This window comes from Sarcophilus harrisii, chromosome 2 (genome assembly GCF_902635505.1).
Source record: "Sarcophilus harrisii chromosome 2, mSarHar1.11, whole genome shotgun sequence".
Classification (NCBI taxonomy): domain Eukaryota; kingdom Metazoa; phylum Chordata; class Mammalia; order Dasyuromorphia; family Dasyuridae; genus Sarcophilus; species Sarcophilus harrisii.
In genome coordinates, this window is record NC_045427.1 from 411,309,549 (window position 1) to 411,324,969 (window position 15,421).

At 40.1% G+C, this 15,421-nt stretch overlaps 1 protein-coding gene across 1 annotated transcript; it reads left to right on the plus strand.

Annotated features, from left to right (window-relative positions):
- Positions 1-892: 892 nt before the first annotated feature.
- MSX2 (msh homeobox 2) lies at positions 893-7,728 on the plus strand. The gene is made up of 2 exons (XM_031953679.1): positions 893-1,451; positions 6,731-7,728. The coding sequence occupies exons 1-2, from the start codon at positions 1,067-1,069 to the stop codon at positions 7,153-7,155; spliced, it is 810 nt and encodes a 269-aa protein (XP_031809539.1). The 5' UTR covers positions 893-1,066; the 3' UTR covers positions 7,156-7,728.
- Positions 7,729-15,421: the final 7,693 nt, after the last annotated feature.

Consider the following 15,421-nt stretch of genomic DNA (forward strand, 5'->3'; position numbering starts at 1 on the left):
TAATCCCCAACATCTACATAGTACCTTCCTCATGGAAAGGACTCCAATGTGTATCGATAGAGACTGATGATAATAGTATTCAAATCTTATTTCCACTCTACTCCATTCCCATATTCCCGATTCATTTTTCAGACAAAGAACAATGTTCAAAACAGCATAAATGGAAGTGTGCAGGAGATAGAACTGAGTAGTTCATAAGAGTTTGAGCTGGAAGGGACATTAGTGTTCAGGGAACTCTGGAACAACAGTTCAGGTGCTTTGTGTGTACAAGAGCCTGATGTAGTGGAAAGATCATCAGATCTGGAATTAAATGACCTAGGTTCCAATCATTTTTACTACTCATTTGACTTTGGGCAAATATTTTTCATCTTTGAGACTCAATTTCCTTGTCTGCAAAATGAAAGTATTGAAATAGATGACATATTTCTATTATCCCTCCCATCTCTAACATACTATATTCTAAGGTCTCTTCCAGTTTGAAGAATCTATGTTTAAAAAGTTACCTTTCAATTTTAAAATCCTCAAATTCTGAGCAGATTTGCAAAGGTGGGGGAGGACTCTGTAAAGTGGGGTCAAAAGAGAAGAAAAAAATGGATTCTGTGAGTTTCCTCTTTATAGAATCAGCCTTAATTATCCCAGTGACTTTTCAGTGTTGGTGTGATTATAGCCCTGGAGGGATCGCTAATAACAGCTCAGTTTGCTGCTCCTGTAATTAACTCCTAATTTATTTTAAACAAAAAAAAAAAAAAAAAAAAAAAAATTTCCACAGCCACTCTGACAAGCCAATCAGAAGAGGTCTACCATTACGTCATGTCAGCGGCCCCCTGGGATTGGTTACACCGGCTTTATTCACCTTCCCAGAGGAGGAAAAGACAACAACCTTACTCCCCCCGTTCCCTCCCCCCCAAAAAAGTTGAGTAGCAGCTGCAGGGTTGGTAGTAGAGTCGGTGCGTCCGGAGCTGCAGTGGGGCCGAGAGAGGGAGCGAACTGCGGCAGCAGCGGCGCGCAACGAGGTTGTCTGCGCGGGCCACCGGGGAGAGCGTTCCACCTTAGGGTGCTTGGAGTCATGGCTTCTCCTTCCAAAGCGAAGGAGGTTTTCTCCTCAGACGAAGAGGGTCCCGCGGCACCGCCGGCAGTAGTCGCAGACTTGGGCTCGGAGGATCGCAGGGTCAAAGTATCTAGCCTGCCCTTCAGTGTGGAGGCACTCATGTCTGACAAAAAGCCTCCCAAAGAGATGTCTTCCATGCCAGGGGGAGGCGGAGGCATTGGCGGCGGCGGCGGGAGCAGCGAAGGCACCTCCAGGACCATGCTGCTGCCGGGGCACGGTGCCAGGGAAGCTCACAGCCCCGGGCTGCTTACAAAAACCTTTGAGACGTCCTCGGTCAAGTCGGAGAACTCGGAGGACGGGACGTCCTGGATTCAGGAGGCTGGCAGATACTCCCCACCTCCAAGTGAGTGTGTGTTGGAAGGATGAATACTAGGAAGGCATGGAAGGGAGAGCACCGTGGGTTAGAGTTGGAAGGGTTCATCTAGTCATTTTACAGATGAGAAAACTGAGGCTCGGAAAATTATCACAGAAGTTAGATTTGGAAGGGGTACTAATCCCTTTCAGCCTAATTTAAGTTTACAGATGGGAAACTGAGGCGGGGAGGGAACGGAAAGAATGCTTCACTTAACCATTCCAGTAGATGTGGTAGTGTGGATGTTCGAATTTAACAACTCCCGAGGGCCAATCCAGATGCGCTTATCCTTGTCTAATACCAGATCTCCCTTAAATTGGGCGAGCCTCGAGGAACAGAGCTGAAGGAGAAGGATCGGACAGGGTAGGGGGTAAGGCAAGATTGGAGCCAAAATACCCCCGGGCCTCTACTGCAGAGAATCTGAGTTTGAGTGTTAATAAAACCCGAACGAGGACGGGGGTGGGAGGAAGAGTTTTGGAGAAAACCGTGAGAATCGAGATTGAATAAACAGAATCTGGAGTGGAAAGTGCGCCGGGCTATAAAATAGGTTTCAATCCCGGGTCCGACATAGACTGGCTGCGGGATAAAAAGTCTTGAGGCATCTACCCATAGAGTTACCTTTACTCTTTGTAAACCTTAATACTCAGGAAAATGTGAATTGTTAATTATTTATCTCTAACCTATGGAACTATTTTCTTTCAATCCTATCTATTTAAAGACTCGATTTTGTTTATAAAATGATGATCTCTAAGATTACTTCTCCTCCATCCACTCTGAAATCTATGAAAAGTATTTTCTGGTTGCAGAACCTTATCTGATGTTTTCTAGGAGATAGACGTCCATCATCAAAATTTCCTAGCATACTTTTTTAAGTTCCTGGGGAGTGTGATTTGACAATCCAACTCTAAAGAAGTCTTATTCTAAACTGTTAAAACAGAGAAAGTGCAGGAGAATTGTGGGACTTCAGAGTTTAAAAGGACATTAAGAGATCATTTTATATCCTTCCTCCCCCCCCCCCAAAAAAAAATATCTCTTTATGAGGTAAAATTGAAGTCTCAAGTAGGGCACATCACAGGTCAAACAGTATGAAGTACGTTCAGGGCATAAGTCTTCAGCCTGCAGAAATTCACCGCTCTCTTCTTTACATCGGAACGTTGCCTTTCGTTCAGCTACCACATCCGAAATAGACACAAGACTATCCTTACTTATTCTGTCTCCCAGAGTCCTCAGGCCTCTGTAACTGAGAGGGTGAGAAAAGAAGTTTCTTGGCCTAAATTTCTCCAATTTCTTGCCTTCATCAGTCTCATTGCCAAGAGCTTCATAGTCGTAGTAGTTCAACCATTTGTCGCATATGGGCACCTTGATACCCTTTAAAGTAGAACCCGAACATTTTTAAAATTCAAATTGAATAATTTTCCCTAGAAAATATATTTCTACAGCCCAAGCACAAGTTGGTCACCAGAACGCCAGTAGACCACAAGCTTGAGTAAAAATCGGGGACTAGGAAGTCACTGGGAAAGAGGACCATTAGAAACAGAATTGGTGTATTAGATGTGAAGTACTTCCTTCCTTCACGGGAGTGGTTTGGGGATTGGACATTTGTATTTCGAAACAACACTGTACTTGAGCCTGAAAACTTTGATATAAGTTTTGCTTCTAAGATTGTTTGATCCTGGACAAGTTATTTTTGCTCCAATTTTCTGTAAAATGTAGATAACAACAGCCAATCCCTGTTTACTGAAAAGCAGAATTAGAAGTCCCTGCACCTGCACCCTGACTGGTGGGATGGCAAGATTCTACATTAAACTGTTAGGCATGAGGGACTTTCTACAGAGGATCCTTCTCACATATGCACTAAAGTTGTTGGCTGGGCTGGGTTTTTAGGTTGTTTTGTTTTGTTTTGACCTTGGGTTGTTAAACTGACTTGAAAGATTTCTTGCAGTTACTCCATATGGCACTGGAAAAGCTTGAATTCTTCTTCCCTTTTCTTTTTCTCCCACTGTTTTCCCTTCTAGTTGTTAATTTCTATTTTCCAACTTCTAGACTGACTTTTTATCTCCCCTATAATTTCCCATCCACTGTTTCCATACCGTTCAAACTCTACCCACTTCCAACACATATATACACATGAAGAAATACACTTTCCTTTTCTGGAAAAAAGATGAAAAGGGTTATGAATGATAGATCATAGATTACAGATTTGGAGTCAGATAGATATTTCTATCTTTTTTTAATAGACCAGGAAATGAAGGTTGATGAATGTGAATCATTTATCAAGGTCACACAAATGGCAAATCCCTGGACTTTAACTTTATGAAAAATAAAATTTGTAGTGATATATCTTCTTATTACAATCTCTATGTGCAGCAGTGCTCAATGTCTTTGTTTGAAAACAAAACTTAACATAATCTGAAAATATTCATCTAGGTCTTCTCCTAATTCTATTACATGAAATAAACAGAATTTTCAAAGGTCAAGAAGAATTCATGTTTTCACAAGTCACAAGTTTTCAGAGTGAAGTTGAAATGCAGGTCCTTAAAAAGATTGGCATAAAGGAGAAAAAGTACTGAATTTGAAGATCCATGATAGCTCTTAAGTCTAACTCTTGCTATTTACTACCTGTGTGATTTTGAATAAGATTATCCCAAAATTATCTTCAGCTCCAAATCCCGTGATTGTATGGGCTGTCCCAAGCTAAGTACAGCTATAGAAGCACAGAGCTCTCCCTATCCCAAAACAGAGAGAAGGAAAACAAGACTGCGTTCATGAAAACTTGGGTTTTGAAAGAAGCCAAGCCAGAATACTGCCATGGGTAAAGGAGACACACTGGTAGAGCTGGCTTGATGTTCAGAAATCAGTGATCATATTAATTGCAAAGACATTCAGACTCCTTACTACTCTGCAAGATCTTAGGGGCTGGGGTGGTGGGTGTCACTTAAGAGTAATGGCAGGTTCTCTGGTGATGTAGGAAAACTACTGGATCTGGAGTTAGAAGACAGATTAAATCATGACTAAACCACTCACTACTCATGCCTTGGAGAAAAGGTGTTTCACTCTAGGTCTCAGTTTCTTCATAGGTATAATTGGGGGCAGTGTCCATTAGGTGTCCTCTAAGTTTCCATGTAGTTCTAAAGTCTATGATTCAAGTACCCTGCCCTAGATAGCTCGATCTAGACTAGCATTCTGAACAGCAAATTTCTTCTCTAGTAAGAACCCTTAAACCCCCTTAATGCCCTTCCTGGGAGAAGGCAGAACAAAAAGCATAATTTGCTACATTCCAACCTCTGTTTCAACAGTCCCCAAGGGATCCTCAGGAGCACTTTTAGAATTCAGTTGCAATAATTAATTTAATTTTAAAATCAACAAGTACAAAATTTTAAGCTGATGAATTCAAATAAGATTTTGGCAAAAGCATGGGAACCAATCATTAGCGAAGGGTTGTCTTTAGTTACCCGAGCCTGGTAACAATTAGAAGGTTATATTTGATAGTAGCCCAGAAAGTAAGATAAATATTGTTTTGTGTGATCAAATAGCTTTCCTCTATCTGTGAATTTAAAACAAAAAGTGTATGAGAAAGAGGGATGCTTAGTAGCATTGTGGCTACTGTTTTGATACATACTTGAAAACAGGTAGTTTTGTTTTTGTTTTTGTTTTGTTTTATTCCATTTAAAAGGAATCCTCATGGTCTTTACAAAGTTGATTTGAAACCTAATAATATATAACCACAGAAGATAGGAAGGAATCTGATAGAATCTAAAGCAGTAAAGGATATCTAATCCAATGAGGAATAGTAGATTGAGGCCTGGAATGGTGAAATGACTTGCTTGAGGGCATCCTGGTTAAAAAAAAAAATAGCTTGCAAAGATTTGTGCCCCTACAAATCCATTTACTTCTCTTTATCAGTCTTTTATCTGAAAAGACTAAACTACAAAGCCGGTTTCTAATTTATGATCAGGTAGAGAATATGTGTATGTTTAAATGTTTTAATTACTTCATGGATGACTTCTATTCTGTATCCTTGTAGATAGCACTGGCAGTGATAACATTTGAACATTCAATGAATTAGTATTGAAGTGTGATAGTTAATATGGTCCATGTCTTCAATCCAATCCTTAATTCACCCTGGTCCTTCCTATTTACTCCTTTATTACTTTCATATCCACAGATATGAAGAGAAAACCACATAAAATATCTGTGACTGAAAACGTTCATTCCCTGGTGGCTTGCCCTTTGGATATAAACTCATATTTAACTAGGTATATGACAGATATACCATCAGTTGTTGGGTCATATCTGAAGTTGTTCCAGTTTTGATGAGATTTGCTAGCACTTGGCTCTACCTTCCAGAAACCAGGCCCTTCCTCACCCTATAACAAATCCAATGGAGGAAGAGACTGAAGCTGCCCTATGCCCTTAGCTTGCAATTTAAACTGTGTTTCTAGGACCAAACCAACTGAACAAGAAATGCCACATTCTCTGCATGTATATTGGGTTTAGCTGCTACAGCTACATATTTGAAAATTAGCATACCTCATAAAAGCCAAATGCTGAAAACTAATTGCCAAGTATCTCTCTTTCCCCCACCCCCTTCCCTTCTTCCCCTGTGGCTTCCTGGCAAACAAGCACAGACAACAGTTGCTGATGGGATCACCCGGGATGCCCCAGTCTTATGACTTCCTCATAATTGATTCCATTTTGAATATGGAGCCTAAATGTAGTCGACACACCTTCATTTTCATCATAATTCTGTCTTCGCCATCCCTGCGGCATTGACACATTTTCACCAAACCAGAGAATATATCTAGAACATAACTAAAATGCCACATGTTCTTAATTCTGAAGGAGCATGAGTCTTCTGGACATTTTACATTTATGGGAGAGCTAATTTTCCACCCCTCCCCCTCCACAGCTCAATTTCTGAGTCAAGTTTGCCTCATGTTAATGCTAAGCCAAGAAAGCTGTGTCTTAGAAATATCTGGGAAAGGGGATGTTTGGTTTTTATCATCTGTAGACAGAAAATAATAAGGAACGTGCAGTTGTTTATGGCATCTGTATGTGCCTCAGGATATGATTAACTCGGCATATATCTGGGATGATAACAACTGTAATAATAGTCTGTCATAAATCTGTTCCTCGATTCACATAGAACTCTTACCCCCACCCCCAAACTAAGCTCCTATTCAATCCAAAAGAAGTTGGTGATCAGGAATAGACAGAGATAAAGACATATGGTTTTCTTTCGTAACATCTTCCCTTTTCTGTTCTCACAGGACACTTGAGTCCTACAACCTGTACCCTTCGGAAGCACAAGACGAATCGCAAGCCCAGGACTCCCTTTACCACATCGCAACTTCTGGCTCTAGAACGAAAATTCCGCCAGAAACAGTACCTTTCCATTGCCGAACGGGCTGAGTTTTCCAGCTCCCTGAACCTCACAGAGACACAGGTCAAAATCTGGTTCCAGAACCGCAGGGCCAAGGCCAAGAGACTGCAGGAAGCAGAACTGGAAAAGCTGAAAATGGCAGCCAAACCTATGTTACCTTCGGGCTTCAGCCTTCCTTTCCCCATCAACTCTCCCCTCCAAGCGGCTTCCATATATGGACCATCATATCCTTTTCACAGACCTGTGCTTCCTATTCCGCCTGTGGGACTCTATGCTACTCCTGTTGGATATAGCATGTATCATTTATCTTAAGGAAGATCTCCCAGCAAAGGAATAGTTAAATAGACTTCATGATGGATGTGTTTGTTTTAATTTTTTTTCTTTCCTCATCCAAGAGTACAGTACCAAACCAGTCCTGGATCATTTTTTTCCTTTTGCTGCATATTTTAAGAGCACCATGCCAATCACTTAGGTGTTCACAGGGCAGAGCAGATCTCTTCTTGCTTTTTAGCCTGGGACATCAAACCCTATTTGTCAGCGTCACCTGATGACATCCCCTCCATTTTCACAAAGACTGATCCTGAAGGCTTTTTATATATAAATATATAATAAAGTATAATACATTTTTATACTGCAGATGTGAAAAGTCAAAGTATTTTGAAAGGAAAAATTATATATATATAATATGCATTTGTATATATATTCAATATATCATTTTCCTGAAGAAGGCCTCCAATAATTTTGGATAATTTGGAGGTTGTTTTTTTGGGAGAAGGGATATGTTTTTATAAGACATAAAAGATACTTCTAAAGGAATCTTGCCAGATATAATTTGGGGAGGTTTTAAAAATATAATGAAGTTTATTTTATAATAGTTCTCATTTCTATAATGCTTTATGGTTTACAAAGTGTTTTCCTCATATCACAGCAACCCTGTGAAGTAGGTGATGAAAGTATTTATACCCATTTTATAGATGAGGTTCAGAGAGGAGAAATGATTTGCCCAAGGTCATATAGCTAACAAGAAAGTGACAGAGCTAGGATTAGAAGCAGATTTGCAGCCTGGGGTCCAATGCTATTTTCCAGTATGCTTGGCTGCTTCCTAGACGATATAGATAGAAAATAGATAAGAATAAATTGTTTAATTTTCATCATTTCCCCACATTACATAAGCCCCCCCAAAATATGTTAAAGACTTTTCCTGTGATTCTATTTTCTCCTCCTGTCTTCTTTCCAGTCCCACTCCCAAATCATTTTAATATTGGAAATGTTTCCTACATGAATTAAAGACATCGAAGGCTGTGAATAAAACACACACACACACACACACACACACACACAAACTAGAGCTTTGAGATGGCGATCAGGTATTTTATAATTTCTTTTCAAAGATATTGCTTCCCATAACTACCAATAAGGCTTGATTTGGAGAGTTGAAGAGTTGTGTGTAAAGAAAGAAAAAAGGGTTTTGGTAAAGTGGTCTTTAAAGAGAAAGCGAGACAACCAAAACACAAATGGTTTTTCAAAACCATTAATTATAGACATTTGTGTTTTTATAACATCTTGAAGACAATTCCCATATAGTAAGTATGTCTGAATAGTAGTAGACCCAAAAAGGGAAGAAAGACAGAAATCATTTGCTTTTTATGTGTGTATGTATATTTGTGTGCAGATCTTAATAGGTAAGTTACAAGAGAAAATGAAGATCAGAAGGCAGAATAATATCCTCAATATAATGTTTCGGTTCATGTGTACATGGGGGTAATCCACCAGCAAATTTTGTTCTGCTAAAAAATGATGCTGTCAACCAGACCACTTTCAGTTCACCCATCCCAGGTCCCTCTCCCAGCATATCCCAGTCCCTTTGAAAGGGATAGCTTGAACAGTTTTATATATATATATATATATATATTTTGTTGGAGAGTTACTATTTCTTATCTCTTTTATTTGGAATTAAATTAAAATCTTGTTAAATTGCCAGGGGTTGTCAGAGCTCACATTTCTTTAAGGGATCTCTATTCTCTTGGGGGAGAATTAGAATATCATCACAAATTCATTCAGTTGGATAGATTCTGGGAAGGAATCTTCCCACTAAAGAAATGGCTTTATTGGGTTTCTTTGTTATTTTTTGAGAGTCTCACTGTGAAAGGATATTTAATTCATAGAGCAAGAGATAGAATTGGACAAATGGAAAGCCAGTTTTGCAATGCTTTTGGATTGGCCTAATGGCTCTTTTTAAACTCTTCCCTGGGCATCCGGAATTACCGGGTGTGAAAGAACTGGAAGGTGGTGTGTAGGAGTTTTTACAATACTATAAAGACATTAGAGAAAGATTAGTTAATGACGGGTGTGGTGGGGTGGTGGCCTTATAGGCTAGTCTGCTGCATCTGACAAGATTTTGGAGAATCTCTTTTTCTATAGTTAGGTGGAGGGGAAAAGTATTTTCCGACGGGATGAAAAGATCTTTATATTGGCGGCAAATACTAGGGAACAATTTCCCTTAGATGTTCAAAGCTCAGTTCCCTTGAGTTAAGGTAGGGGAGCCTAAGCCACTTGGGGATAAAGCTACCTCCGAATGGATTGGGCAAAATAAGCTGTTTTTTCCTCCTTCCACTTCTTGATTACCCAAGAGAGAGAAAATTGTCTAACAAAATCATCTCACAAAGTAGTATCTAGGACTCTTAGAGACCTAGGGACCTCTTAGAGAAATCCGTTGTAGCTACTTCATTTTGCAGAACAGGAGATCAACCCTCAAGGTCACATGGGTTAATGATAGACTTATGGGTTCCAACTGGGGTTCACTTCCGATTAGATTACAAAAAAGACTTTTTTGATTTTCCATAATTTCGAATAAAATCTGTTGGAATACTTTCCTCAAATACCCCGACTTTGCTCCTCAGCCTACGGAGAAGTACACAATTTACATATAGACCTATATAGATTCAATCAGACGAATATACTATTTTTTTTTAATAGTGGAGAGTTCATGAGATGTTTTACGAAGACACAAAGTATTCGAGCTTCCCCTTACACGGTCAACTTTTCACATATATTCACTTTTGTCCCATGGTGGTTAAAAAAAATGCAGGAAGAGGAATAAGGGTGGTGTCAAGATGTACTAAGTAACTCAAAGTTTTCGAAGTCGTCCCATTAAATCCGAGTGGTGAGATATGTTTATCTTAAGAAACACCGGGGTGCACTGTTCTTGGAAATAGAGACCTTTCAATTGTCTGATAGCCGCGTTTCTTCAAGAGGAAATATTTTCTATCCTTCCGACCCACAATTGCCATTCCCAAGTACTATGCCTTCCTATTTTCCCTCTCTTTGCCAGTTCCCAGATGTTGGAATCAAAGTTCATATTTTGAGACTAGCGGTACTGTAATTGGACAAACTATTTCCCGACATCGGGCCTCAGTTTTGTGGATTGTAAAATGGGTACATTGCTGTTTACACTACATCTCTCAGACTTCTTGAGAAAAAGTAAAGCGCTTTGTGAATAGTAAAGGATTACGGCAAAAGAGAATTGTTAATGTAATTGCCTTCCCGCTGTACCCACTCCCCACAGTGGATACTGGGCTTTCAGCTTTGTCTGGCTGAACTACTTCCAGAGCTGCGAGCTCTAGCACGGCGTTCGCCTGGCGCCCATTATTAACTTGTTTAAATGAAAACCTTTCGGGAAGCTCTAGTTAATTGAGTATTATATTTTATTAGAGGGAGGTGTCAGGCCTTACTCAGAGAAGACTTCATCACCGACCCTAATGCACAATGCCCCTAGGCCCTCCTGAGAACTGAATAAATTTATCACAACGCGGAACAGCCGGAATACTGTCATTAAAACCTTTTAGAGATGCACTTAAAACACACTCTCGGCACACACATGCAGACACACGCGCGCCCGTACCTCCCATTTCGTAATCCTCGGTAAAGGTGGGTCTCTAATTATTGTTCCCTATCTCTCTTTTCTTAGGAACACAGCTCTACTTGCAAAACTGCCCGGAAATCCCCAGGGCCTGGAGGGTACTGTGGTCACAAAACCGAGCTGGGTTTCCCTCTTTTCCTCCTAAACTGAAGCCTTGGGCCGCTAGTCTACCATCAATAGCCCATATAATCTGAACAGTCCGTTAAAAAGCCAATTGGTTCTAGGTTTAGGTGTAATTTAGATGGTCAAGCCCCAGGCTCTTGGACTTTAGGAGACCCGGAAGTTTAGTGGAGCGTTTTGCTCTTCAAGCTGGACTTGCAGTTCGGTAAGGTATCCTGGGTGCGGGGTGGGGGTTTACCATCACGTGACTTTGGGCAAATTGTTTCCCCTTTACCCGCACCAATTTCATTATCAGTAAAGCGAATGAATGGGTCAGGATTTCTAAGGTTGAAAACCTAACTCAACTTTACCCGAGGGGCTCGGAATCCCTTTAACATACGGATAATTTGATCGCAGAGTCAGGTATTAATTATCATGAAAATAGGGCTCCCAGTTTCCCACTTATAGACTGTCATCTTCCTAGCTAATGGCTGGCAGGCGTAATGGTCTTTCACTTTTATTCGGGAGAATTTTGGGGGGAGATTAGCAACTTTGATTTTCTTCAAGAAAGATCATTCAGTGGCGGCAAGACCTGAGACAGGAACAATCCTGGCAGGTTAGATCTTTTATTGATGATTTGTCATCTTCCATTCCAGCTCCACTAGTCCGAAAGTGATAAAAAGAGTCTGACTGGGGATATAGACAATGGTGGTGGTAATTAGTCATGACGATATGTGTCTTCATAAGACAGCACTACGCCAACATCTTTCATATCTATAGCGCTTAGAAAACAGATTTTTTTTTTTTCTCTCTCAAATCAACTTCTTTGAGAGGTTGATGATGCTGGGATCATTGCCCCCATGCTAGATAGAAGAAAATAGAGGCACAATTACTCAACTTTAGTATCCAAGCAGCATTTAATTGTTGCTTTCTGCTGGCAAGAGCCGCCTAGTTTTCACTATTGCAAAACAACTAATGGATTTGGATTAGATGATTTCCAAGACCCTTCCAGTCCTGATAGTCTGTTTTCTAAAGTTCTAAGGTTCCTTTCAGATCTGGCATTAAATGAGGCAAAGCTAGCTCGTGTACCCAAGAGGTAGGTTGTTTAAGGGGTTCAGAAAAGTCAACTGTGTCTGGTTCTTCTCATTTTGCAATTTTGAGCAAAGGACTTGAGTCAGTCAGCTTGTGAGACTTTCTGTACATATGGGGGTGGGGAAGTTTTGTGTGTGTGTGTGTGTGTGTGTGTGTGTGTGTGTGAACAGAACTCCCTTCACCCTCGAGATGCCATCCAGGTCCATGTAAGGGCCCCTTAGGATGAGAGAATCTAACAAAAAGAAAGAGAACACATGCTCTGGAGGTGGGCAAGCTCTACACAATAGCCACAGCCATCCCCTCTCCTGACCTCATTGGAGAGGTCAGGAAGGCCTGACTGTCAGAAAACCTAGGCTGTCCACTTTCAGTTCAGGACAGGGATGATGTTAAGATAGAGGGACAAATTCAACTTAGATTTGTTTCCATAGTTGGGACCTGTGCTGAAGCACTCATGAGTTCTGAGGCTTTGCGTAGCACTGAATTTCAGTGCTGAGGTATCTCAATACAGAGAAGTAAAATAGTTTCATCTAATCCCAGACTCCTTTGCTGCCTGCCTATCTGATTACCTTTCCTACCCTGCTTTCCTTCTTCCCTATACCCAAGTCACTTAATCCATTTTCAATTTCATCTCAAAATTAATTGCTCAGATCTTAACCAGACTTCATGTTGGACATTTATCATTTTAAAAGCTTGGGCTAGGTACCCAAATCAGCCAGAATTAGGATTTTTTCTCAGTCTCCAATATTAAAAAAGAAGGAAGGAATCCTTAAGGAATATGGACAAAAGCCATGCTTATTTAAACAGTCTTTAGGTACCCACATGAAAAAGACATTTCTAAAATAACAATAACAATAACAAAAAAGTATTTTTCTCCCCAGCTTTCTATGAAATAGGTAGTATAATGATTACTTCTCCAATTTTACAAATGAGAAAACTGAGGCTGAAAGTTGAACTGATTTGCCTTTAGTCACACAGCTTTCTTCATTAAAAGTTCAGTACTACCATTTAGCCTCCTTAGTTCTCTATTATTTATACATATTTTAGCCTCAATTTAGACCTTAGTTCTCTATTATCTATACATACATTAGCAGGAAAATATCAAAATGATTTCCCTCTTTCCCTCCTCTTCTCTCCATTGCACATTTCCCAGGAAAACTTAAAATAATGTCTGCTTATTAAAAAAAAAAAAAAAAACACTGAAAATCAGATTGGCCTGTTAAAAATCAAGCAATGGCAGATCCCAAAGCCACTCTCTCTAATGGGGTGTGGGCCACTCAAAGGAATTTTCTGTACCCTTCAATTTTGCCTTTCTGCACTCTCTATGATATCCTCACACCATATTTCTGTATGTCTTGGTCAATGAATTCAAATTCAATGAAAATATACTAAATATCTACTTTGCTGGTTCCTGGTGGAGATAGAAAGTTTAGATGATAAAACAGGGTCTCTGACATAATAGAGCTTTTACAACCAAGCAGAGGTTGTTTTATATATATAAATATAATGCACAATAATATTCAAATCCATTCTGGACTTCACTTTAAGAGCACCCTTGCCCGTGATGAAGGGAACAGAAACCTAACAACTCAGTGTCTTATGAAAAGCTATTATATTTCTTTGAGCTGAGGTCTAAGCTGGTTCTGAAGCTATCTTCTTGTTTTCCCTCCTGATCCAACCCACCCCTGGAGCCTGAAGGCTGGAATAGTGAGTTGTTACAGAAACGCTTGGAAAGATCATAGGTCTTAATGGAGAGTAGAAGAAGGAGGTGGGTGTTTTAAATACAACTCAGCCATTATTCAGAGACCAATCAAATCATTTTTCTGTGGGTCTCAGTTTCCCCAGATGCAAAATAAAGAATTTGAAGATTCTATCTGATCTTGAAAGTTACTTATTGATTCATCATTCCGAAGGAATTCATAGTTTTGAACAGAACCCTGTTGGAAGAAATTAAAGGCCTCAGTGACATAATGTTGTATAAAAACAGGTCATTTGACGTGTGTGTTTTAAGACTTATGGGAGATTATTATTATTATTATTTGTCAAGGAGAGAGTTGGAATAAAAATGAAACTACACACATATATACATGCATGCATGCACATTCCTATCCCTGCCACAACTTTTATAAGGGAAATCATGTCACCCCCCGACCTCCCCGTCCTCCGCCTCTAATTTTAGGTAGAGATGTTTTCTCAGGCGCCTAATGGGAAGGCAAAGAAACAGAGTGCCCGTGGGAAGTTTTGGACCTGGAGTCAGAAATTCTGTGTTTGAGTCTCTACTCAGTTCCTTGCTAATGATAGACACAAAGACAAGTTCCTTCTAGTCGTGGAACCTCATAAAACCTATAAATTTAGGGGATATGAAGAGATATTCTCTCAGACCCCTTTCCATTTTAAAATTCCGTTTTGATATTTTTTTCCAATTATGCTGTTCTCTAGGCCTTAGGTTTTAATACTTCATGCTTTATCGGTTTTTCTCATCTTAGATTGTCATTCTGAAATATTGGTTTTTAACTTCCTCCGATGGTAAATTTCTTCAGCGCTGCAACCTAGACAAATCCCGGAGTAACAGGTTCTCTCCGCCTGCTCCATCCTCTCTCTGTCCTCTTCCCTTATTTTTTCCATCTTTCTCTTTTTATACCCTCTCCCCCTTTCCTAGCCTCGGAGTCCGGGGCAAAGGGAGGGAAAATAGAAAAACAGAAGTTATAAAGTGAATTTCAGAACGCCCGCACATCAAAGCTGGGCGCGGAGAAGCTGCGAAATTCCCGGCCTCCGATAAGCAGCCAGCTAACAAAGCCGACCGGGTCCCACCTCCGCCGGACCCCGCTCGCTCGCTCATTCTATCTCCTAGCGCTCGCTTTTATTTGTTGAAGCAAACACTTTGATGTCCCAAGTCGTCCAAACAATTATTATTATAATTTTAAACAACCTGGTGTTTTCCATTACTAACGGCTCAAGCTTTGAAGTTACACCTCATAATTTCCTAAATTAAATAAATCATTTTAAGTTTGCACTGGGAGTCTTTTAATAGCAGAGAAAGGAATATCATTATCTTATTGAGACCCAATTGCCGTGGCTCCAGTTTGGCTGTAGCTAGGGGCAAAGTAGCTCACTATAACAGACATACTTTATTAACCTCCCATAACTCTTGAAAGAACATTTTTATATTTTCTTTGATTTCCCCCCTCCCTCTCTTGTTTTAAAGCTGTCCCAACCTTTAATTAGTGCCTAATATGAAAAGCATTATTTTTTTAATGCTGTGCAATTTACCAGCGGCAATAGGCCAACTTAACAATTGTTTATTGGGGGTGGTTTTTCACACAGGGCTAAGAATGCCTCTCCGAACCCAGCTTTTCATGGGTGGTTGCACTAATTAATACAGTGTCTGCGGCTCCTAGGGGGTTTTTTAATATTGAAGCCTATGGGGCGGAAGGGGTTTTTAGAAGTCCGGCTCCTGCTGACGTTTTTTCT